The sequence below is a fragment of the Trachinotus anak genome, unplaced genomic scaffold (genome assembly GCF_046630095.1).
Source record: "Trachinotus anak isolate AG129_WGS33_773 ecotype Australia unplaced genomic scaffold, CSIRO_AGI_Tana_v1 ptg000011l, whole genome shotgun sequence".
Classification (NCBI taxonomy): domain Eukaryota; kingdom Metazoa; phylum Chordata; class Actinopteri; order Carangiformes; family Carangidae; genus Trachinotus; species Trachinotus anak.
The window spans coordinates 1009427-1036311 of record NW_027273862.1 but is presented as its reverse complement, the minus strand read 5'-3'; the positions used below and the strand labels follow the sequence as shown (position 1 = coordinate 1036311).

The 26885-nt window shown below is 39.5% G+C and overlaps 1 protein-coding gene across 1 annotated transcript; it reads right to left on the bottom strand.

Annotated features, from left to right (window-relative positions):
• Positions 1-1077: 1077 nt before the first annotated feature.
• Positions 1078-26312, bottom strand: aldh1a3 (aldehyde dehydrogenase 1 family, member A3). The gene is made up of 13 exons (XM_071489137.1): positions 26155-26312; positions 25914-26018; positions 25362-25502; positions 22239-22368; positions 18455-18516; positions 12198-12326; positions 10254-10367; positions 9070-9172; positions 7518-7702; positions 7057-7221; positions 4332-4489; positions 2944-3018; positions 1078-2843 (listed from the first exon to the last, which is right to left on the bottom strand). Exons 1-13 carry the CDS (start codon positions 26245-26247, stop codon positions 2774-2776), a joined length of 1530 nt encoding a protein of 509 aa, XP_071345238.1. The 5' UTR covers positions 26248-26312; the 3' UTR covers positions 1078-2773.
• Between the last annotated feature and the right edge of the window lie 573 nt (positions 26313-26885).

Genomic DNA, 26885 nt, shown 5'->3' with positions numbered 1-26885 from the left:
TTACGTTATATTATTATCCTTTATTTATTTTTATTTTTTGTATATAAATTTGCCATGTCCCTTTTCAGATGGCCAGTGCTACATCTACAAAGGGACAAAGTTACATCACAGAGTGCTGCAAGGATGAAGTATTTTTGTAGGCCAACCCAGAAATTAGCATCACCCTGGTTCCCTCCACAACACTCAGATCATTGGCTTTTGGATTATGGCAGAAAATAAGATCTGTGACAAACAAAAGTTGGTGATACTTGCACGTTTTGAGTGAACACCACTTCATGATTTTTGAAGCATAAATACAATCAGAAGTAAAATGCTAATGTCGGCTATAACTGAACAACACCATGGTCAGATGACATAGTCCAGCCCTAAACTAGTTTCATAGCTAGTCTTGTTTCTAGAATTGAAACGAGGGAAATGATCCTGTCAGTCCTAGAAGCACTGATAGACACATGTGGTTGGATCTCTGCTGTGAACTGGGATCAGAGTAACTAGCAGGCTACTGTCTCTGAGATCTCATCACTTTAAATTTCTTTAAATCTAACTTGAATGGCCACTGACCTCACTATGAATATGATTTTCATATTCTAAAGGAAGTGCTTCAGAAGACTTGTAGACTTGTAATTGGAGCATTGCAATGTAAATTGATAACCTATAAACATGAGTTTCAAAACATCTTAATTAGTTCATTTTGTTAACTCTGTAAAAATTCCAAGTTTCACTGAATTATTAGTGAAATGCTACATGAGCTGCTTTGTTCTGTGATAATATTCAAACCTAAGTTATGGCAAAATTTCTCCAATGAGGCAATTTCTTCTGATCTTTTAGCCCTGAATAGCCACCATTTAAATACACTGTTCACTGGTGTAAATAATGTGGGATGTGGCACTGGTCTTCGCTACATTATCTTGGTAATAAAAATAGACATTAAATTTAAAAAAGTGTGTAATTTCATGACACATTTAAGTTCTTCACCTTTCCCCAAAATCCCTTTGTGTGTGCAGACACTGAAAAAGTGCATTAAAGGGTTTTTCTGTATAAAAGATATATTCCTACAGACCAGTTGCAAACAATGACACATTTATATTCGTATATTTGATTTTCTTTATTCAGAATTTCTATTTAAATACAAAACTAATGTGAGAAAAGGTGGAGATAGACTCATTCTCCATATGTGATAATAAACAAACACTCAAACACACGTTGGTTATATATATACTGTATACACAGAGTTCCTTCCAACATTTGAAAGAGAAGGCACATTCTCCTCAGCAGAGAGAACAGTCATATTAAATCACACCAGGTTAGAATCAGCGCTCACAATTAGAAACACACATTGTCCCACCTCGGGAGATTTGATGAACAAACACAACTGACGAATTAAATTCTTATGCAAATTCTATATTTGTTGTATAATCACTATGTGTTGTGCATTTGTGTAATAAAGCTGCTTTAAGGGCTTGACAATACATGTGTCATTGTAACTACTTAAGTATTTTTGAACACTCTTTTGAGGGATGACCCAGACAGCTGACAGGACAGAAAACAACTTCAGAGACAGGCTGTAATCTCCTCACTCATTGAGTTCTGCTCAGGGGTCGATAATGAATGAAGTTACACTGGACACTTAAAACTTTCCAGCTAAAAGAAACACTGATTAATTAATGACAATGGATACAAGGGTGGATCTTAGCAGTATACTGCAAGGAACAGGACAGGAACACTACATCAATGACATAGCAAGGACCCTGGACACTAGAGTGAATGGTCAGCAGACACAGACAACATTAGCTTTCTGGCAACACCAGCTCCAACACCAGAGTGGATGCTGTGTCATTGGATAGCCAGAGACAGACCAAGGTGTCCAAAACAAGTGAGTAAATTCTATCTGCCATGAAATGTAGCCGGAACCTCTAAAAATGTCCCAACAAGTGATCCTGAATGTTTGCGCTTTTTGTTAAATGATGTTCTGTTGTATCTTTTTAGTATTTGTATTTTCTACAGTGGCCCTGAGAGCTCAACACACTGCAACTTAGAAAAAACATGCAAACAGACAATACACAAACAAACACAACATGAATGTGCTGCAAATACGCACCACACAATGGAAGTGTTTCCAGGTGTTTTCTTAAGTTGCAGTGCATTGAGCTCTCAGGGCCACCGTATTTTTTATTACTCTGTAATTTCATACCAACTATAGGTAAAATTTGAATTTTATTCAAAGAACTGCCCCTTTTAAAGCCAAGTATGTATTCAATCATTATTAATTTATTATTAGAAACTTATTCTTTATATATGTTGCATTGTATACTTGGCTGTAGACAAATTTTACATTTGTGCATATTCAGCTGACCTGTTGTGCACTGTGGGTTAAGATGGCAGTTTCTTGGAATTAATTATTAGTTTATTTGATGTTGCCGCTCAACACTATCTTTATTTCCCAGATAGTTAGTGTAGCATCAAAACACACTTATGTCTGGTAAATGTTGGAAAATATGAACCTGCAAAATAGAACATTACCAGTTTTATAAACTGAAGTTACTGAAACTGCTCAGTAAAACTTTATCCTCACCTACAGTGTAAAGTGAAGAAACAATGACTTCTTCAGGGCTCTGATTTAATGTATAGACAGAGTGATAAACTGAACTAACCCTAATGTCAATATCATGAGCATGACTGAAACAAGACAGACAGAGGGGAGTGTGGGTGTTGTAGAGAACTGTGTTGTGGCCTGGTGTGAGGGGAAGTGCAGAGCACTGGATTTTCCCGGTTCTCCTCAGATGGTTTCACTCAGCTTGATGGTCACTGCTTTCACCTCCGAGTACTCAGCCAGAGCGTACTCTCCACTGAGGGCACAGAGACAACACACGAGGCAGGTTAGGGAACATACAGTGGACACGTATGATTGAAGATTATGAAATGTGAAGAAACAGCGATGGCTCTTACAGCTCTCGTCCAATGCCTGACATCTTATACCCTCCAAAGGGTGTCTGGGCATGAAGGGCGTTATAGCAGTTTATCCTTGAGTGAGAGAGAGAAAGAAAGAGAGAGAGAGAGGTCATTGCCACTACCTTTAGCTCAGCATAAAAATGCACCTAGCAGTACTGGCACCTCTGAAGGCCGCTAATTAACATATTGTATCTTGGTGGGCTAGTGCCCAGATAAGTTAGGATAGTTGCACACCGCCTCCTACTCATTTCACTGAGGTTCTGCCACCTCCATGTCAGCTGTAACTTTTGGTTTTGGATGGAAATTCAGCATCTTATTTGATTCTCATGGTTTTCACATGCTGTGGAGTCTAATTTGCTGTTTCCTTACAGCTGATAAATGGATTAATTACATGGACAGTCCTGTAACCAAACCCTTGACTTAGGAGTGAAACATTGTGTATCCTTTACTACAGAGCTGGTTGCGAGAGTCAGGGGCAGTCACCCTCCCTGTCCTTTATCTCTCTAGTTTGTTGTGTTTCTAATGTACATGATGGTTGTGATGTGAACATATGTAACAGAAACTGTTAAGCAAGAAAAGAAGATTGAAATCGTTGTGGATCTTGTATAACGGTCATTCACAACATTTACTTTATCAGCTGAATTTTTAATTGTATGCAATAATGTTATTGAAATAAAACATAAATGTGATTTTTAATGAAAAATAAACAGATAAATAAATGTCTGTCCAGAATTCCTCTGGTGTCAGGACTGTGATTAAGTAAAGTTTATCATATTTCACTTTTCACAGACATGAGTCACAAAGTTCTATACACAGCCAAAAACAGTGAAGATCAGTCAAACTGCAAAAAAACATATAAAACACACAACACAGGGATGTCCAATAACACATGTATCCAATAACATGTATCCAATAACACAGATAAGAAAATACTATACTGAGTCATATAAGTGCTTTACAGAACCATAAACAATTAAGATGAAAGTGCAGATTCATAGAAAACATATGACACAGAGATACAGTAGAGTATCCAGTAAAATATGCACAGTTTATCTGAAAGGCTCTTTAAACAGATAAGTCTTTAATAAGCGTTTTTTAAATGACTCCACACAATCAGCAAACACTAAAGGTGCAGGTAGACCACTCCACTACCTGGCTGCTGTGGCCTCAAAAGCTCGATCACTACAAGTCTTAAAACTGGTGTGTGGAACAGGCAGTGGATCTGACTTATTTGACCTGTGAGAGTGAGCTGATGGGTAGGATGGAGTACATCAGTTTAATATGCAGGGGCTTGATGGTGCAGTGCTCTGTATGTAAGAGTGAGAACTGGACTCTATATGTAATAGGGAGCCAGTGAAGGGAAGTGACTGTGAACTGGGACTTACCAGACAGTGCCAGTCTCCAGGGCTGCAGACACAGACAGAGCTCTGTCCATACTTGTTGTGAAGACAGCTGACACCAGGCCATATTGTGAGCTGTTTGCTCTCTCTATGGCCTCCTGTTGGCTCTTAAAGCTGAATATACACAGCACCGGACCAAAGATCTGAGAGGGGAGAGACATCAGCAGTAGTTCACCCTGTGCAATAAAATTCTTTTTTTTGTTTGTTTATCTCCCTGCCATCCATATAAAACAGAAAACATAAAAAATAAAATATAAAAAACTGAGTAAAGAACAATTTGACTTGTTAAAAAATAAATATAGGAAGAACTGTACAGTCCAGCATGAAACAATCCTACAATTCTTTGCTGTAGGACAGATGTGCTTTTGCACAAATGTATTAACATTATTATTTCCATTATTTATTAGAATACATACAACAGAACCATTGTCAGCCCATTAGTTGTAATGATATCCTGTGAGGAAAGCACAGCTCATAATACTAATGCATTTACATAATAGTATTATCATATCTACAAGAGAAGGATCAGCAGAGGATCAGATGTGTAGTAGTTCCTGAAAGTAACTAAAGTGACAGATTTTACCTTTCTTGAACAGCTCAAATGAGTATGTTCAGGTTTGTACAGTATGTAATGGAAAATGTTATTTATTGATGTTATTTGTCTGAGCACATAATGATTCTTAATGGCTCATTTGGTTTGTTTGGTTAGCTGTTGAAGAGCTGCTACAGAGCTTCTCTAGAACTTTACGCAACCTTTTTAGAAAATGGAAATTTTTTTATTTTCAGGTTAATATTAGACAGGATCTATTTGACAGGTTAATCACACTTGTTATGTGAAGGTTTAAAAATAAAGATATAATCTAAACGTTGCACTTGAAATTTCAACCTCAATGCAGCTTTTGACACCAAAGAACATTGTGTGCTCCTAGACTGACTGGAAAACCAATCTGGTGCCTCTGGCCAGGCTCTCATGAGGTTCGTAAGTGTCACTTATCTGAAAGAACACTGTGTGTTTCCTATAACACTACATCAGTATTCTCAGACGTGAAATATGGAGCACCCCAAGGCTCTGTTCTCAGCCCTCTGTTTTTCTCTCTTTCTCTTTATATACCACCTCTGGACCTAATGCAAAATGAACTGTCGAGCTCTCATGTCAAAGCCATCTTGACATATAAAATACCAACATTCTTGTCATGAACAAAATCCAATGTCTCTGAAATGTCACAATGTAAATTAGACAATGTTTAATTTTGATTGTATAGACTGTAGACTGTATATAAACCTGGACGTAGACTCCAGGTCTGAAAAGTGAAGCCAATCAGAAGAGCCTTAAAACGGCATTCTCGCCAATAACCACTGGGGGGCGACTCAACTGGTGGTAAAAACAAGTCTGATTGTATTGAAGTCTATGGGAAAATGTCTCTACTTCTCACTTGATTTATTACCTCAGTAAATGTTTTCCTAATGAGTTTATGGTCTCAATCTCTAGTTTCAAGTCTCCTTCAATACAAAATGATGTTCATTTTTTAAATTATGGAGGAAAATAGAATTTAAAGTACGATATGTATTAGGGCGGGGCTATTGTGTGATTGACAGCCTGTAACACACAGCGACCTGCCTGACAATCAGGATAGAGGACAGAGCAGGTCAGATCCACCCCTCACTCCACAGCTCCACCTTCTCCTCCAAATATGGTTTCTTCTGGTTTCAAAAAACCAAGTACAAACTCAAGGCTTCAAAATAGTTGTTTGCAAACCAATAGGTGATGTCACAGTGGGTTGCCACTTGATTTTGCTGTCAACCTGATTTTCATTTTCAACCAAAAATTGAATGTCCAATGTCCAACAAGTGCACCATATTTCTGACGTTACATTGATGTCCAGTGCCTGCTGAGCAGCGATGGCATTGGCATATACACAACAAGGCCTCCAACCTGAGCACCAACAACATATACGGGTCGCTTTTTTCCAACCCTCCAACCCTTTCCAACACCGCTGTCCTGTGTCATATTCCTGTGTTTTGTTGACCCATCCTCCTCCTGATGAGGACTTTGTCGGTCTATAAACTTAAACTATATATAAACACCACACTTTTCCCTTTGCTCCTGTCATAATTACTACAACCACTAGATGTCGCCTAGCAACAAAATGTAACTATAGGTCTTAATAACCTGCTGCACAGACGACCTATGGGCTTGTTTTTTGCAGGACAGTCCTCATATACAGTGACAGTGACAGTGGGTAGTTGTTCTTTTTATACGTTTTATATCTGAGATATAAGGTAATCTAAATTACAGAATAATCACATGTTCCATAACTTGAGACAGTGTACAAATACTGTATAACTACTGGAGTAGTTACTACAGGGTTACACCCAAAAAGATTAAGAAAAGGAATGATAAAATTAAAAAAAGGCTCAAGTCAAAATTATGATAATAATTTGAAATTATAAGGTTAATTATTAAGTAGACTTGTCTTATAATTTTAAATGTTGGAACAGGTGTCCATAGAACTAAAACTGTGACCCATGTTATTCTTTGTCTAAAGTGTTTGCTATGTGTTCAGCAGCCTGGCTCCCTGCTCTGTCTGTGATGTAATGACAGCACAGATCCACAGGGTGTCAGGCTTCACTTTCACACACTGACCCTGCCCCCCCACCCCCACCCTGTCTGTGTCAGGTTCATTTGTAATGTACTGAATCAAGTTGTAACCTCTTCCTTGGCGATGCGCATATGGTCTTTGACCCCGGAGAAGATGGTGGGTTGAATGAAGAGGCTCTTCTCACCCACAGCCGCTCCTCCATACTCCAGCTTGGCTCCTTCCTTCTTCCCACTTTCAATCAGATCCATAATCTTGTCAAACTGCTGTCGGTCAATCTGCAGCCAGTGCCAGGCAGACAGGATAAGGGAAGGAGATAGTTTAATAACACAGGAACAATTTCAAATTTGGGGAAATGTACTTGTTTTCCATCCTTAAACAGAGTCAGTTTCATTTCTGTTTGTCCAGTTGAACTAAGTGATCTAAAAATCTCTGTAGAGTAAAGTGGGTGTATAGCACTAAAAGTATTTCAATATTAGACTTGAGTTGATATTTTTATAATAGAATAATATGTCATTGTCATGTTCACAAATAAGTTTTTGGTGTAGTGCTCTATGACTTTGTGTATTCCTACCTGTGGCCCCTGTGACGTCTGGGGGTCCAGTGGGTCTCCTATGACAATCTTCTTTGCTTTTTCGATGCTGCGGCGCACAAACTCTTCATGAATACTTTCCTCCACAAACACACGTGATGCAGCTGTGCAGCACTGACCCTGGTTATAAAAGGCTCCTTTCTGGGTTTCCTCCACAGCCAGCTGCACTGTAGATACACACACATACACACACACACACACACGCGCGCGGATACACATTTAATAAGAGCAAAAACTAAGAACAGCTCTGACATTGTATTAAAAGTTTTGATTTTCATGAGTCATCAGTCTGTGATGTTCGGTGCCTGTCAGCGACTGACGATGAGTTAATAAAGGTTGTAATTGACATCTTTTTTCGGGGCATTTTACACCTTTATTAGACAAGACAGTGTAGAGTGAGGGGAATGGGGACAGAGAGTGGAATGACAGTCTGTCCGATACATTCTCATGAATGTGACATCTCAGGAACCACATAAGGGAATTTCTTCAAATTTGATACAAATGTTCACAAGCCTGAACTAATTAGATTTTGGTGGTCAAAGGTCAAAGTTCAAGGTCATTGTGACCTCACAAAATCCATAGCTCAATAATTCATTAATTATGACACAATTTAACACAAATGTCGATAAAATGATGAAGAGTTGACATTCCAGCCACAACCCAGGAACAAAGGAGGCGATTATGACCATGTTTCCTGTAACTTGACTGGTTAATTCTTATTTTTGTTTGGTTTTTATACTCTCTTCCACTAAGGCCACTAAGTCCTCTCATATTCCCAGAAAAAAAAAACTGAGGATCTGCCTCAGTGTGATCAGTGGTGTCTACAGCCCTGACCTTAATAATGTCTTAGTTGTCATGTGCAGACTCGGGGTGAATAATTCCAGACACTGGACTTTCAGTATGAGAAAAACTTGACCCTGGCAGCATCACATTTACCTCAGAACATCGTTCTGCTGTAAAATACTTCCATACCATTGTATTTCATACAACATGAGGGTTGTTTGTAGTTATCCATATTTAGCAAGGAAAGCAATAACACCAAGACACAAAACTGAACCTGGGACTGTAAAGTAGATAAAGTAGAAGTAGATAGTAGATATTTTAACAGGTGCTGTTTAAAGGATATGACAGCAGAGTGTTTATCAGCCCAACAAACTGTGGATGTGTCGTACTGGTCAGTTCACTCGGCTACGGTTTCCCCTGCTGCTGCTCTGTAATGACAGGACTGTCAGCAGCACAGCAACTGAAGCCTGGTGGCTTCTCTGCCGTCCCCTGGTGACCTAGCACTCAGCTACACGTTACAGTTTTTTAATAGTGCGACAGTCAGCGACATCTTCACCACACAGTGTGGTTGTGTGATGATAGCATCAGGCTTCATAGTTCAGTAGTGAAGTAAATTCAAGGCTGTGACGTGATCATACAGCCGGTCATACTGTGACTCATCCTGAAATTATAAAACAGTTTGAAGCTGCATTTCATTCATCAAACGAGACAGAGAGAGAGAGAGAGAGAGAGAGAGACCAGGTTCACTTACAGTCACAGTCAGCAAACAGGATGCAGGGGTTCTTCCCTCCCAGCTCCAGAGTCACTCTCTTCAGATTACTTTTGGCGGCTGCTTCTTTGATCAGTTGGCCGACCTGCAGTCAGGAGTCATACCTTAATGCATTATGGGTAATATTGAAAAAATGAACTCACTGACATAAACTTTGTAACAAAACAAGAGAGTTTGAATATACTGATGGGTATCTCTTTTTAACTAACATGCTGATGAAATCATTGACCATATTTCCCAATGAAACTGATTTTTCATTGAGAAATACGAATAATCAGGGTCCTTTCCCTAAATTTGTATGACAAAGTCAAGTAGACTTTGTCATACAAATTTAGGGAAACTCCATCTTACAGCTTACTCTGTCTAGCTCACACTACTCATTTTTTCATTTCATTTTAAGAATTTTTTTTGGAATTTTTTTTACAGCATGGTTCATCTACATCTTTGTAAATGACCTGATGGCAAATTAGATTTTCATGAGCTAAAATTCAACAAGTTACAGCTCAATAAAGATGTACCAGCATCTGACATAGAGTATAAAGTGTTACATGTAGTTTTTATTGTATTTTGCATTCAAAAGGGTCTTTTCATGGTAGGAAGGGATCAAGAACCTTTTGGGGAACTCAAGAACTTTACTTATGTCTCAGTCCGAGGATCCAAGGACTGAATTTAGCTCCGCTACAATGGTTCCAGATCTAAAAAAAGAGTCTCTGCTGGAACTATTGAGGTGGATTTTAAGGGATGTCTAATACTGACTGGTCAAACACAGACACTGTGGCTTCTTCAACTTGTGTACTGTACTGCTTCATTTAAAACCAGAGCAGTGTGAGTATCAATATTAGGATGGAGGGAAGGACATGTCTTGTAATGTTTAACATTAAAAGCTATTTTATGTGGCTTTCCCAGCTTGTTTAAATCATAACTCACCAACACAACCAACTCTGAATAAATGGCTGCATCACATAGTCAAATATTAACTTTACAGTTTTCTACTAAAACTTGTTTTGCTTAAGAACAAAGAAATAGATAGAAAACTGGTCTGATCTCGTTAAGAGCAGCACATCATCATTCAGATGGCTGCTGGATTATATATTAAGACCAAAGTATGTGAGACTATTTCTCTTTTATCATTCATCAAAATGATGATTACGTATATATTAACATACCTCTGTAGAGCCAGTGAATGCCACTTTGTCAACATCCATGTGGCTGGCGATGGCTGCTCCTGCTGTGGGACCAAACCCTGGAATGATGTTCACAACTCCAGGAGGGAAGCCCGCCTGAAACAGCAACACAGAGAGCACGTTAGTAACGGGAATCACTGTAATAGTATGTCTGATTTAATGTCCCAAAAGACCCCACATGTGAAGTTAAAAAACATTTAACCCCATAAGTCAGTGACGCCAGAAGTGCTTGTGTTGACATTTTGAATCCTAAGATCCTTTTTGCTTTGCCAGAAACAGCCATTTTATCGCTCTGTTCAAATCCAGCAGACTCCACTGACAGTAACAGCAACAGTCGTGACAAAAAGGCTGTTTCTGGTTAAACAAGGATCCTATTCTTCACCAAAAAGGTTTATCTCTGTAGGAATCCTGTCCATAATGCTGTCAGACACTTATGATAACAATCTGTACCTGTCAGCGGGAAAAACAAGCACTACAGCAGACGTATACTCACACTGATCAAATACGCTGTTGTTTATTGCAGCAGCTGTTTCGTGATATGCATCTGTGGCTCAGCAGAGCACAGATTGAAAACATTTTTCTCATCAGTTATTTACACCCAAAAACATTGTAAAAAAGGTTTTAAGTGTCTGAGTTATCCTTTAAGTTGAAGTGTGTTGATCTCTGAGGGAGATGTGTAAATGTTGTAAAAACTTGCCGTTCCCCATTCTGCTCTCAGGTTCATTACTGCTGATAGTTATAACACTCATCACTGCATCCTGTACAAAAAGCTCTTCTCTCTCTGAGAAGTGTGATTTGAATATGTATTTGTGTATTTACTATGCTCTTATTAGAAAGCTGCCTTCATATATTACTTCCATTATAATTTCATCCACTGGACCACATTACACCAGGACTAATGCCTGGCTTATGCTCCATGTCCCTTGAGTTCATACTGAGCTTAGGAGAACTGCTTTTGTCTTCTTTGCACCATCCACCTGGAACTCAATTTGTTTACAAATCAATTTGTTGGTACCTTTTGGTCATTTTAAATCCATCATCTCAAACCTTTTAACTTCCTGCTATGCTTGATTTTGTAGTTTGTAATTTATTAATTGCATTTTTATGTTTGTTTTAATTGATTGTTCTTCTTTTATTTTGTATCTTCGTTATTTTGTATCTGCTCGATATCATTGTAAGGCTTTGCCCTAGATGATTACTGAGTTTGAATTAAGACATAATTGTAATTGTAACATATTGATATTTCTAATTTTAGTATTTCTGTACAACAACAGATTACCAGGACTGTATCTGCCATTGAGGAGAATGATGTCATGTCTTCTCTATTTTTTCAAGGAATTAGAGGATTTCAGGGACGTATGGAGGAGTTAACATTCTACAACTAAAACTTATGGTTGGGATTTTACAAGCTGAGTCCTGTATTTCATATCTAAATGTTACTACCTCTAGGCCAACAAAAACAGATTATAAAGGATTAAGGAATCTGTTTTTCTAAATGTTATACAGTATGGATTAAGTCTGAAAAGAAAAGATCAGACTGAAAACTAAGCCTGTAAGTTTTATGTGCTGAAGAAGTTAACAGATGATGGATTGGATTAAGAAACCTGTGAAAACCTACCACTGCAACAGTCAAATTGGTCCTTTCTTAAACTGTAATTATGGCTAGAGAAGGACAGGGACCTTTGGGAGTCTCCTACCCACACTTTAGAAACCACAGTTGAGTTGTTCAGGTCCAGAGTGTCTCCCCACTCAGTATAGTCACAACCAATACATAACACAGGCAGAGTGGGCTAATCACTCAGAAACAGGATTTTCTATAAGAATACGGGCCCAGAATCTGAGGACTATCAGAGGTTTAAAGTCTAAACCTGTCTAAGCCCACATCTTGGATCAATCCCACTGTACATGCTGAGCCTAACATCAGACCTCTTTGATGAGCGATCCAATGTGGAGGGCCGTGAGGGGGGTCTGCTCTGCTGGCTTGATGACCACTGTGTTTCCACAGCTCAGGGCAGGCGCTATCTTCCATGTGAACATCAGCAGAGGAAAATTCCACTAAAACAAACAAAAGAACAAATGTTAGCCAAGACTTTTTGAATGTGTGGCACAGCAGGGCAAATCGTCATCATGGTGGAGCACTCTCTCTTTCATTCAATTGACCACTGCTAGATAAGCCTTGAGGTCAGATGTACAACATCAGGATATATAATGTGCTTTTTATGACATGGTTTAGTAACAGAATATGGTTTAGACAATCAGTGGGGTTAGTGGATGTAAGGGCCATAAATTAGATAAATTAATACTATAAGCCCCTAATAGTATGGAAATAATTGTGACAAATTTCCCTTGTTTACAAAACCTTTCATTTATTCAGGGAAGTGTTGCTGAAATCCAACACCCTGACACTCACACATTCACATCTGAAAACCAGCAGGTTCCAAGAAGTCTGATTTGCTGACCACTGAGCAGCTCAACTAGGGTAGTTAGGGTTAGGGCCTCACTCAAGGGTACCTCAGTGGTTTACTATCCTCATTCAGCTTTATCCTGCCAGTCCAGGAATAGACTCTGCGACTTTATGGTCACTAGCCCACTTCATTAATATCTGTAATACCCTTATTTGTGCAATGGTGCAGGCATTGTACCAGAATGTTGCGATGAAGACAGTCTTTTACCAGTTTATCGGGTCCAATCCTCACCTCAGGTTACACTGCGCAAAATACCCCAGAATCCAGAGATGTGGTTGCCGAGATATTTCAAACTATGACCCATATATGATGAAATCTGGACTGGACATGTTCAAAGCAAAATGTCATATAAAAAAAAATCTCCAGATATGCTCCAGATATGATCCAGATTCTTGCAAGAACCTAAGAAGGATATCTCTGGATCCTTGGGGTTTTGAGGCAGTGTCATGAGCTCTGGGTAAAAAGTGGTGAAAAAGTGAATGATAATGGCAGCTAAATTGTTTAGCAGGGTGACTGGGTCCCACCTGAGGGACAGGGTGAGGAGTTTGGACATCCAGAAGGATATAGGAGTAGAAACCTCTGCTCTCTCACATTGAGAGTTCTTGAGGTGATTCCGGTAAGGACACCTCCTGGATGAATTCCTTTAGAGATTTCTTTGGAGGAGACCCTGATACAGACCCAGAACACATTGAAAGGATTATCAAATCAAGTCAAGTTTTATTTATATAGCGCCAAATCACAACAGAAGTTATCTCAAGGCACTTTCCAGTTGGAGGAGATCAAGACTTTCTCTATAAAGTACAGGAAAAAAAGAGACCCAACAATTCCCACCAAGAGCACTTGGCGACAGCGGCAAGGAAAAACTTCCTTTAAGAGACAGAAACCTCAGGCAGAACCGGGCTCTGGGTGGGTGGCCATCTGCCTCGACCGGTTGGGTAATCTATCCAGTCCAGCCTGAGAAAACTTTGAGAGGGGCTTTTTGGTTACCTTGCCTAGCTTGCTGCTATTGCTACCAGGGCATGGATAAGCAGAGGAAAGTGGATGGATGGATTCCTGTTACAAGTGATCATAGTACCACAGACCAATTGCTTTACAGTGAACCTGGGCACTGGGCAGTTGCCTGCTTTGTCCGTTTGGACATGTAGCCTTGGCTACATGGAAAACTTAAGCAAAGCAGTAGACAGGTGCCATTTCTGGTAGCTACAACCAAATCATTCTTTCATTTTGTGTACATGGAGGATGGAAGAGCCTAGAGTTAGTTTTTGATGTAAACAGTAGCTTATTTCTGTGACTCTGTTATAATCTATCTCCAATGGAAATAATAACAACTACATGAGAGGCACAGTTAATCCAAGAAACACACACATCATCAGTACTTTGGTTTTCCCAGTTAAATCCACTTTATCACTTGGATGTTGGTGGAGAGAATATACAAGACAATAAAATGAGCTCTAAAGTACCAGGACTGGAGAATATTCAAAGTAAATGAAGTCCGAAAAAGAGGACATTTATTTTCCAGTTGCTCATTTCCATGTTGGAAACCAATGGACAAATAATTGGGCACTCAAACCCAAATTAGACAGCAATATATGTGAGTGCTGCATGTTTATTGTTTAGGCATTGTTAACTTTTACAACACTTTGGAAACACTCAGTGCCATTAAGGGATCTTGGGATCACAAGTCGGGAGAAAGGTTTCCTGTTTTCCTCTGACAATGACTCATGTGGCGTGTGTGCCAACAGTACTTTCAGTAATTACATAACGTTCTTCAGTATAAATTTCACTTTTATGATATAATCTCCCATGTCAAACAACAGCCGTTTTGTTCCTTTGTTGCCAAAGCAACATTCGAGGTTATAGGCTTATGCTCAGAGATAAAAACTGAATGGCTGTATTCTGTCATGATGTCGAAATTATGCTCATGTGTCTGTCTGGATCTACGACAAAGTGAAACACAATACGGCAAAACACCAAACACTGCCCCACCCTGAATCTGATGAAGTTATTATCAAGGGAAAAAAACATAGATTCCAATGTGTGAAAGTAAATCCAAGAAGTACAGCATTGCGGCTGTGTGATCCTGTAAGAACAGCCCTAAAGGGATTAGCGGCGAGGAGGTCTTGTTTAGGTAGAGCAAAGATTAAGATAAGGTTTCTGGTACACACGGTTTCATTTCATCCTCTCGTCCAGACAGTGCTGTTAAATGAGTGCAGTTGCCTGTGTAGTACACATTTATGATTACTGTTTTTCTGGAAAGTTAAGGTCAGTCTGTATTGATTCCAGTTAAGACTTAATGTAGTTCCAGGAAAGCCAGAGATGTTAGCAGTGTATATAATAGAGTCATTCACTTAAAACTAAAACATGCTGACATTTAAGGGCCCTGCTGCATTAAAGGAACACTGTGAGTTGGGTAAATACACTTGTGTCCATGCAGTGTCAGAAAGGTTTTCCTCTGTTTTATCTCTGTGTCCAACATGAATCGATTAATAGAGCTGGATATAGTGCAGCAACTCAGCCTTGATGCTAATTTGTCCCAGTGGAGAACTGTGGTACAGCAACATGAAAATCCCCTGCAACCCAAAAAAAAAAAAAAAAAAAATCCGCATAGATGTCTGTAAAACTCTAGACAGGACACCTTGAACTGTGCACAAGATCAGTTATGATTTAATATTATATTTGCAAAAGTTTCTCCACAGCAAAAAAAAAACTATTTCTATGAGTATGATGTCATTCCAATAGAGGCAAGGTTGTAGAGACTCTAATGAACATATGCAGTGCACAGAGCTATTTATTTGACATATGCAGTGGGTGAACTGTCACTGGAATGTATGGGCACCATCTTGGAGCGGAGTCCTGTGCCAGGTCAGACAAACCACGAAAATACATTTATATTAATTCACAGGTACAGGTGAAGGTCAGAATGATCTAAATGTGGGTGGGCAGCTGGTTAAATAAATATAAAAACAAAAAACAGACATCAAAATAAAGCATAATTTTACCAAGTCTAAAGCTGTGCTGTGTTCCTCAATTCATCACCACTGCAGAACTGAGAATGCAGCTGACTGATAACAACACAGTGTCACTGTGGAAACATGAGCGACAGCCCAAAGGACCAGTCACTGCTGATGGAACTGATCAGAACAGAGTGGACGTGGGACATATCATTGATGTGTCGAAGGCAAATTAAAGCTCAGAACTACTGTGCTCATTGTAGTGTTTAGACCCAAAACATGACTGTTATTGAGGGTTTCGTCTCAAATATCTGTTTCTATTTTCCATTTTCACGAGCACGCAGGGGTGCGCTGGGCTCTGCGTTACGTAAATTTCATCATCAGGGGGTGCATGCATATTTGTGTGTCTGTACAGACTAGTTTGTGCCAGTTTGCACAGCCACAAGGACACAAACTGTGCATTGCTCCTCCAAGTCAACTGAAAGTGGAGTAGAGAGAAGTATAATAAGAAAAACTAAGTGTCTGTGGTGTCTGCAGCTGCATGTCTGCATTGATTATGTAAATATTTACCTAATGTCTTGTAGTGTAAGGGAATAATTTAAATGTCTTTTTACTGTAAGTATAGGGCCCCTATAATTATTAAATCATAAAATTATGGGGCAAAAAAGAGTATTAAAAAGTTATTTAGTTAGTTATTTTCAGTTTTTGGCTGCTGGGCCAGTGAAGATATACAACGGGCCAGTAAAACTCCGATTTATGGGCGTTTCAGGCCAGTGGGGATCAAATGTTACATTGGACACTGGGACAGATCAAAATCAGTTATCTGTGGGTCAGTTTGCATTACATCAAGAAGTGCGAGCTGATTGAACAAGTGCTTTGCACATCTGTGTACAACAGCACATTACATAAAATAAGACAAACTCAGAGCAGTCATCGTGCACGCACAGCTCAAATACAACCTGGATGAGTTTTAAAGTAAGTGGCTGTGTAGCCTCTGTCTTTAATTAACATTACGGGTCAGGCTGTGGGACTGGCATTAACTGGTTGGGTCCAGATTTGATTTAGACATAATTGTGGGTAATGGGTCAGTTCTGGTACTGAGCTTAGCGGTGTCACACACTTTGCTGACCCATCCGTCCACCCAAGTTTGAATTATTATTAAAAAATACACCTTCAGGCAGCTCCAACACTCTCATTTTCAGGTTAGGACAGAACACAAACCTGCCTGCAGTCAGTGAACACAGCTCGTAAAACCACAATGTTTTACATGTATTAAACAGACAAGATACTAAATAATACCATTCACATGTTTGACTGATCTATGTAAGCAATTTCCCCTTGTTAAAGTCTTTTTGCTAAGCTAAGTCTCCAGGACCAGTCCATGGATGTATACAACAATGGATCATGAATCCAAACACAGCAGTCCAGTCATTCCAGTGAGAGCTAGATTTGCCAAAAAAAATTAATTCCCATATTTTTTAACCTAATGTTTCAAATTTCCAAAATTTAACGAGTAATTCCGAATGTGTATCACGATCAGAAAAAATTTCTCTTGGAATGGATGTATATGGCAAAAAGTTTTTCTGGGTCCCAGGGTGTCATGTGTCTGAGGCTGTGCCAACATTGCCACACAGCCGGCTCCACTCCTGGGGCTTGGCTCTATCTCTGCACTGATCTACAAGGATGAAACAGATATCCATATTCTCTGACTGTGGAGAAGACAGCAGACAAGAATAATGGTTTTTCCAGAATGTCAGAGCATGCCTTTAACTCTCTGATGACATACTTAAAAACACATGTATGATGATTATGATCCATATGTGGATATACAGTAAGCAGAAAGAAGTTGGCATCACAGCAGTGTGTTGGATTCTGTGTCCTCAGGTTATAAAGTCGATTTTTAAAAGGCTTATTAAGAACAGATTGTATTACAGCAGAATCAGACGTCCTCAGGCACCTTTTACTGGATCTCCACTGCAGAATAACAACACACACACATACGCACACACTTGTTTTCATCACTTCAGAGGACGTTACACTGACTTTCATTTCATTTCATATGGCAGACTTAACCATAACCACTTCTCATCTAACCTCAACCTTTGCCATAACCTTAAAGTGATACTTTGGATTTTTTGACGTGGGGTTGTGTGAAGTACTTATACACAGTCAGTGTAACCTGTAGTAGATTCAGATCAGAATGCTACTAGATTAGAGAAGCAACCAGGAGAAAGCAAGAAAACTTTTGGAAAATGGCCACCGAAAAAAACTAGTATTGGTTGAGGCATACACTTAATTCTAAAGAGTTTACATTTTTTCAACCATGCTTGTGTTATAGGAATATGGTAGTTCAATGGTTGAAAAAAACGTAGTTCCAAGGTAAAGGGCTCTTTGACGGCAAAATAAAGCAGCAAAAATATTGATAAATAAAGTCTACATTTAAACTGATATTGGCTTTTTTCTGTCACACAACGTCACGTTTAATAACCTGAACTATCGCTTAAACCTAAACCTGAACTTATCTGAACTTTGAACCAGACTTCATCCTAAAACTCAGTGATTTACATGTGAGGACTTGATTTTAGTCCCAAGAGGAAATTGAATCCCCACAATGTATAAACAGATTTATGTCCCCACAACATGAGAACTACAGGCCCACACACACACACACACACACACCAACAGCAATATAATGTGTTGTTTGTCACACCGAGGCAAAGGTAATATGAACAGTAATGAATTCCTATTATACACTATGTTGACTTACAGGAATGATGGCTCCACATACACCAACCGGCTCGTGTTTAGTTAAACACATGAAGCTTTCATCTGAAAAAAAAACAAAACAGCACAATCAGTTTGATAAACTACATGACAAGTGAGAGAGGACTGAGAGGTCACAAACAGCATCACTGGTGGGTGTGGGAAGGTTTGGTTGGTCAGAGACGTCCTCTGTTTCACCTGTAACTGGACCCAACAGTGATGTCACAGAGTCCTGGAGTGCACTTGTACAGCAGCAAGGTGGAAAGTCAAACCACTTAAGGTCAGCAAAAAAAAAAAAATGTTGAGGGGGTGTAAAGTTCTGAAAGTAAACGACATGTTTGCATTCAAGTGACAAAGCCCTCCACTCCCACAGGAGTCATGATGAAGGAGGTCGACTGCTGTTCTCTTCCTGTTGTTTTTTTTTTTAACCACATTTTTCCATTAACTTTAACCAAGTGTTTATCATTGTAACAATGTTGAGAAGGTTTCTTAAGAAGTAATTTGACCCCAAACCTCAACTGTACCACTGTCACATCTTTAAATGGATTCATTTGATGGATTTGTAATGTGTTAGAAGACGCAGAGAGATATCATCATTGTGTGTCGTTTAATTAGGAGGACTTGTTGGCTCTTTAATGCCCTTTTCTTCAACTAAGGAATTTCACATGATGGCTGGAGTGAAAGTAAGGAAAGCAGGAAGTGTGTAAGAAAAAACATTAAGCATGTTTCTTAAAGAAAATCAAGTGAATAATTGTCGCTCGGTTACACTGAGCTCTTTAACTTTTTATTTTTACTGTACAAGTGCAGTATTTCTCTTGTATTGTTGAGCTGTTTTCACGCTAATCCTTTTAGACTGCACCAACAATGCTGACGGTGAGATCAACGCTGTGCATGGACGTGTCAGAGGCTGAGCACCCTGACCTTCTCTAGTTTCCCGTGTGACTGATCACAGAGCGGGTGACTCCCCCACAGCAGGACTCATCTCCTGCCTCCTTTATCTTTGAGTCACTGGGTGAGTTCATGTTCAGCCGCAGCCCCCTCCGAGGGGAGGACAGTCCTCATTCAGACCCTGCTGAGGGGGGCCACGATACATAAGATTCACAAGAAGCTTGGCGGCAATTAGTTCTGTGTGTTTGTCAGCACTGAAACGGTCGACTCTATATTTAACCCACAGATTTCAGTGGGTTGAGGTTTGTGGTCAAGGCCCCCAACTGTTTTTGTTATTCATTATATATTTGTATTATATATTCATACTCTATAGGTGAAAAAAAAGATTTTATCAGCTGATTCAGTCATTTTGGCTTTTTCTATTAAGGAGCGCAAAATAAAGATTACTAAAGGTGCATTTAGGTCAGAGTTGTCTTTTTAGAAAATGTTATATTCGGATAAAGAAGTTGGACCAGTGTTGTCCTGGATGGTCTGATTTCTTTCTTCGGTTACTTCTCTACAATGTTAGACAATCGTGTGAGTGCAGAGATCAGGGGATTAAAGAGCCAGGAGGAAGTGAACAACAGAGAAGTTGAATTAATTGATACAGAAAATGTTAACTCTGCTGGCTCTGAACACACCAGCCAACCCAAACAGAAACTGAAACAGATTAACTTTGCACATTTGAGTCCTAAACCTATAACTCAGTCTGGTACATCTTATTTATAACAAAGCTCCTGAGTATTTCAAAGACCACCTGTGGTTTAATATAAACTTATCCATTCCCTGCTTCTTTAGATTCTGCAGCACCATAATTAGAATAAGTTCCCTTTGCACATTAAAATCACAATAAGTTCTGTGTTTTATCACAGACTATTGTTGTTTGTCTTAAAGTGATTTTACCCATGATAACATTGGTGTTTGTTGTGTTGGTTTATTGGTAGTTTGTGGTCACCTGGGCCACCTGATCCTCTCAAGTGTTTTTTGCTTTTTCTGCTTTTTTAATGTTGATGGTAAATCAAGTAAACCACTGCAAACTAAACTAAACTCTTCTTCTTTTTCCTTATCATAGTATTCTTTTTTCTTTGAGAATGAGCTAAGCTTATTAAGCTTATGTGGAAATTTCAATTTCTGTAAAATAGAAAATGAAAGCAGCCACTTCTCATGTCTGCAGTCCTGATGATTCAGCCACTGTCAGCATGACATTAATTCTTCTGGTAAGAAGAATAAGTGAAATGAAAAGTGAAAATATTATACCTGTCTCCAGTGGTGTCTAGTGATGGGTTTCCTCAGTGGCTGAGTCATTATTTCTAAGAGTTCTGACTGGAAATGCACTGTTACATTTGACTGCACCTGTCGGCTCTTATTTTGAACTTCTTGTTGTGCCCACCAGCAGTCGGTATAAAGATAGTCTGTCAGTTAATGCTATCTTTATATCTACTGTTGTAGCAGGCTGGAGGTGGTGCTCACCTGCCAGGTACATTTGTTGTGTTACTTATTTTTAAGTCAATGAACTAGTCAGCTGATAGTGAGCAAATTAAGAACGAAGGAGAGGGTTTTGATCATCATTGACGTTTCCACTACAGAACAGTGACGGTAGTTGTAGTGAGACTACTCCAGTATAAAAGTGGAGCTTAGTGGCTGAGTGGCTGCTGCTTTGGCGAGGCGTTGAGCCAGCACTGATTGCTAATCCTCACAGACTGTTGCACCTCACTGATCACTATCTCAGCCTCTTCCTCTTCCTTTTGTCCCGCCATGCTGTTTGTCTCTCACCACTCTATTGGGATCTAATCGGGAGGAAAAGGCAAGCCTGTTTTGTCTATCTGCTGTCCTGCAGAGGCAGGGGAGACGCAAAGTAGGCTCTGACAGGAGGGGGAAGTATTAAGAGGCTGAATGAGAAACCACCCACGGCTCAGGACAAGCCTGAGCCATGCCAAGTCACTTGCTCTATCGTAATTAACTTGTTTCCCAGTGGTGAACTGGTCATGGATTCCCTGACATGTGCAAAAACTACCCCTATGTTTCATCTTGTGCACTTAAAATCACTATAAGTGCCACTTTTAATTATCTTATTTAATCATGGATAGAAAATTTCCATTATTTTTTATGAAGTTCATTTCAAAATGTGCAGACAAATTAAATTGTGAGCTCAAATTTAACCATTTTTGCTTTCAAATGTAAAATAGAATAAACAAGTGAATAAATGAATTGAGTAATTAAAGGCTCCACAACAGAAATAAAGACTGCTGCTAACAGCTTTAACTTCACTTCCTGCTGCTACATTAACACAACAGCAATTTGACAATACAATTTAATTAACTTGTGATGCCAGGAATGAAGTAATTCAGGAGAACAAATGACTAATTTATGTGCACGTTTTATTAATTTGAGAGCACAAATTCATTCTATCAAATTACTGTCAAATTAGTGTAGCAACAATAAAAAAAAAACCCCTGACACTCACTAAGCTCTGCAACTGCTATAATTGGTTTTCACTACAGATTATCCTGTGATGTTGGAATTGTGTGTGAGACACGATCTGGAAACTACATTACAAACTATCAAGAGGCATTTCAGCTGTGTGCTTCAGGCTCATGTGCATCTGTCAGAACACATGCAAATATTTCAAACGATAAAGCTGTTTGTTAATGGCTCAGATTTCACTCATTCACATGAACCCACGGTCTAGTCAGGTATTTTTCCAGGTTTACATGCACAGCTACAGAGATTGTAAATTGAGCTGTCCTCCCTGTAGAACCACACTGGCCAAAGCCTTTCTGAAACCACACAGGATCTTTGTTGGATGAGGGTTTTGTTTGTTGAATCCCTGACAGTTAAAAGAAGAAGACGCACACACTCACCTACAGGCAGACTCTTGCCGTGGATCTTGTCGGCCCAGCCTGCGTAGTAACGAAGGGTTTTGATGCTGCCCTCCAGGTCAATGAAGAAGGACTGCAGGAAAGGCTTCCCTGTGTCCAGAGTCTCCAGAGTCTGAGGAGTCAGGAAAAGAAGCTTCATGGTTCAATACATGAAAAACCTGAAATCTGAACTAAAGACATGTAACTGCAGATGTTGCAGGGGTCTCACTTAAAATAGAAATTCTTCAGGATGATTGTCTAGCTTTGACTTAAACAGTTATTATAATTTATTAAAACTTGATTCTTATTTCTGTAGTTTTCACCATTATTCCTCTCAGTAATTTGTCCTCATACTCCAATTAATGGACAAGATTTCTGCCAGTTATCTCTAAAGACGAAGCATCTTCAACTTCTATGATTTGTGAGTCGTTCAACTAGGGTGACTTTACCATCTCAATATTGTTTGATTTGAATAATTTTAGAGGGCTGAAGAAGCAAAAAATACAGTGTTGAGAAAAGTCAAAAATAACAAAAATAAAATGAATTAAACCAGCAGGTTGGAAACCACTGTTGGAAACAAACTCCCAGGTTAATAAAACTTATTTGCCAACAGCAAAATTATTACACAATGTCTCTGTTAGAAATGTCCCTCACAGTTTGCAATCTACTTCCTCCTTTAACCTTGAACCACTGTACTCACTGTAGCCGAACACACAATTTTGATTAGCATCAGTTTCACTGTGACTTCCAAATGAAGTGATTTAGATTATCAAGATAAACTGTCGCTTTGTTTCAGTCTCTCTGACCATCTGACTGCTCAGACTGCACTGCAGTGATGTGTTACAGAACTCATTACCTCGGGGAGTACAGTGTTATCATATGATCGAAATGTTGGACAAAACAATATAAAATAAGAGCAAAAATTGTAATAAAGCAGAGTAATCTTTGAATAAATATCTATAATCTATGGTTCCTCCCAGGCCTCTTCTTGCACAGTGCAGGTTGCCCATAAAGTTACTGCTGGCCATCGGCAAACACTTTTATTACCAGGAATTTAATATGATGTTATGCCTGTTGGTTCCAGATATAATAATAATAATCACTATAATAATGGTGAATTAATTTAGGGCCTAACAAAGGCAGTGAGTTGTATGAGCCTGAAATAGCTGGCGAGGTCATTTCTCTGCGGAGCCAAGGGTGGTGCAGTGGGATGTCGGCCACAGCGGTCCACTGCAGTGTACGGTGTCCTGGTAAATACATGGAAATAAGCCGAGACAAGCAAAACTGAGTTCATAATTGATTATGATATAGAATAATGATGTTTGAATCTGTCAGACATGAGTTACACCATGTTGTGTACTGCACTCCTTTCCAACCTATATACCACAGTTACTGGAGTTAGTCTTATTTCATTGTAAAAGGAAAAATGAGAAGAAAGTGAAGCTCTGCGGCTCAAGCTGACACTGAAACCACTGTACCACTTTACTGTACCTTTAAATGGCCCAAATCTGGACCTTATTTCCTCAAACATAGCTGGGAGTTTAGTGTAATTAGCCATACCCTGCACACTACCACTCCAGAGCATGTTTGCAATTAGCAGTCACATGCAATCTGGTATTATTACTTCACTCACATCTGTAAGGGTTCATTTACAGATCTAAGTCTTACTGCAAGCTGGCAGCTACACAGAGTGAGCAAGGCACAGCAACGGGGATTTCATTCCAAACAATATCTGAAAGGGAGGCAGAGTAACATCCAGCAGTCATTACAGACAGAAAGAGAGAGACTGGGGTGGGGCCACAGTGTCATGATGTCATGCAATAATATAGACCAGTCCCTGATATGAATAAGTCACTGTCATGACAGCACACGGACAGCTGCAGGAAAATCCCATAGATTTGCTAATCATGAAACAGAGCTTGTTTCTATAATTAAGATCTATTGTTATGAATAATATCTGAAGCACAGACGCAGGAACTGCAGCCAGTGTTACTGTCATTCAGTGGAAACATACAGACTGAGTTAGGGACCGGTCATTATCTGACTGCACAGAGTTTGTCCTCATCTGACAATGAGTTTATTCTCTCTAGAAAGAAATCAGCAGAGTTGGAGAGAAATTTCATTTACTGAAGTTCTGCAAACACCAAAATACAGTTTACTTTACTGTGCTGCTCAATGCTATTTCTACTTCAGTCCATTTCAGAGGGAGATGTTGCAACGTCCTTTTTACTCTGCTACATTTATCTGATGGCTCCAGTTACTCTAGCTATTTAATTAAGATTTTTTTAATCTCTAATGATTGTAAAATATAATGATTTGTTATACAGTAAAATGTATAAAATACTCTCAACCATAATACAGTAGATAATATCTCTCTGACAGGGGCCAGTCTGCTACACAATGATGACTTATACCTTTGATGCTTTAAGTGTATGTTGCTTGTAATGCTCCTGAGCTTTTACCTTGGTAAAATAAAAATAAAAGTCTTTTAGGTACTTGTGCTCAGGGGTGGAGATACCAGGAACTGAATACTTATTAGGGTACTTTTTCAGCTGCTGGGCATCAGGGCAGGTTTCTGTAGTCAGCCTGGTACTTGCTGCCTAACAAAATCAGCCTATGTTGTGTATCATGGTCAGTCAGTAACATGTTGTCACTGTGACACTGTCCAATTCATAATCACATAATATCGATATATCATTTTAAATGTTATAAGTTCATAAGTTTATAAATTTGTAATTAATTAATAATTAGTTAGAAGTCAATGTAATGATGGACCTCGAGCTCAATAATTAAAAATGTATTTAATTTTTTTATTTTTATCAATTAACTTTTTTATCTTCAGGATCATTAAACTGAGGATGATACACTGAGCAGCGCGTCTGTAACAGTACCAGTTTAAAATGAATCTGTAAATCTTGAACTGTTCACGTCCATCATGTTCTCAAGGCAAAATCTACTTTTCCACAATCCGCTGCTTTTTATGGAGGTAGAACTGTACTGAAGTCGCTGAATGTGGAGCTGAACTGTTCGCATCCTACGATCCACTCAGACGCGCTTGTTCCTCGCTGTTTACGCAGCAGCTGCAGGACACATGAAACTGCGGTAGACCGGGAGCAATGAACCCACCGCCAGCAGCAGCCGGTCCCTCTCCATCAAGTCGGCCAGTTTGTGCAGCAGCCTCCCCCGGCTGGACGCGTCCACTCTCCGCCACAGAGAGCCCCTCTGCATGGCCGCTTTGGCCGCCGCTACGGCCTTGTCCACATCCTCCTGCACGGAGAAATGAAGAAATTAGGTGGTAATGATAGGAGACTTACATTTCTTTAGGAGACGTTGCCTTTCTTTATCAAAAATGCCCCGCGGTGTAAAGCAGCGTGAAGTCTACTGTCAAATATATTTTACTATCTACTGTAGGCCTACAGATTACATATTGGCCCATTTTTGTAGTTCTCATGTATTTTATGAAGTTCTTATGCATGTAATCCACAGATATCCCTTATACTAGACACAACACCTTAAATTACCAGATTTTAAAATGAAGTTTGGCAGAAGAAAAAAAAAACCCAAACATTTGGAGCCAAAGCGGTAAAGCAACAATTCATGTTAATGTGGTCAGCATGCACCATGTTTAATTATTTATTATTATTAATGTTATATATATCTAAAATAATGCCGTCTTACTTTGTCTGCTTCCTCCACATCACAGATCCTGACACCTGTGGCTGGGTTGAAAGTGGGGAAAGTCCTCCCTGTGCAGGATGTGTGCCATTCATTGTCGATGAAAATCTGTGGAGAGTGGAGAGTGTTTGTGATGCCTCCACACCTGACACATGGTTTCTAACATCACCACAGTTAAAAACACAGTGAGGGTAAAAGCTGTGACTGCTGTCACTCACTGCAGCAGCTGCACCCGGGTTATTACCTTGGTGTGTCTGATCTCCTGGACCTTGGCGGGCTGAGGCAGAGCTGGGATTCCTTCACTCTCTCCGTTCTCTGTTATTCCGTTCTGTGCCATTCTAGGTCAGTGCGCTGACGGCTCCGTGTACCCAACAGTGTCAACTCTTCCACTGGTTTTTTATAAGAACGTGGGACTCCTCCCTCCTCACACAGCGGTTGAGGAGAGCCCAACTCCGCCCCTATCAAATATCAAGGGCCCTTATCTGAGGGGAATCTTGTTTTCGCGGCACCTTGGAAACATCCTGCAACATGTATCATGTGTATTAATAATGCTATGTAAATAGTGTGGCTGTGTGGCACGACTAGGATTACTTCATGTCACCTTCTTCCTTTATTTACTGATGAGCCAACACATTATGACCTCTCTCTCTTAGATGATGCTGGTCAAGACAGGTCCAACCAGCCAAGTCAGGGACCCCACACACCTGTGAGGGTGCCCGGGTCCCATATTTTACACTTTTCTGGTGCAGATATTTATTGAAGAGTTGATATCCATATACAGTACATCCGGAAAGTATTCACAGCACTTCACTTTTTCCACATTTTGTTATGTTACAGCCTTATTCCAAAGTGGATTAAATTCATTTTTTACCTCAAAATTCTACACACAATGCCCCATAATGACAAAGTGAAAAAGGTTTGCTTGAAACTTCTGCAAATTTATTAAAAATAAAAAACAAAAATATAACATGTACA

Excerpts from the sequence above, each read along its gene's own strand:
- aldh1a3 (XM_071489137.1), bottom strand. The coding sequence starts at position 26,247 with ATGGCACAGAACGGAATAACAGAGAACGGAGAGAGTGAAGGAATCCCA. Across the intron at positions 9,173-10,253 it reads CATTCACTGGCTCTACAGAG|GTCGGCCAACTGATCAAAGA; the intron begins GTATGTTAATAT and ends TCCTGACTGCAG. Across the intron at positions 4,490-7,056 it reads TGCGCATCGCCAAGGAAGAG|ATCTTTGGTCCGGTGCTGTG; the intron begins GTTACAACTTGA and ends CTCCCCTCTCAG.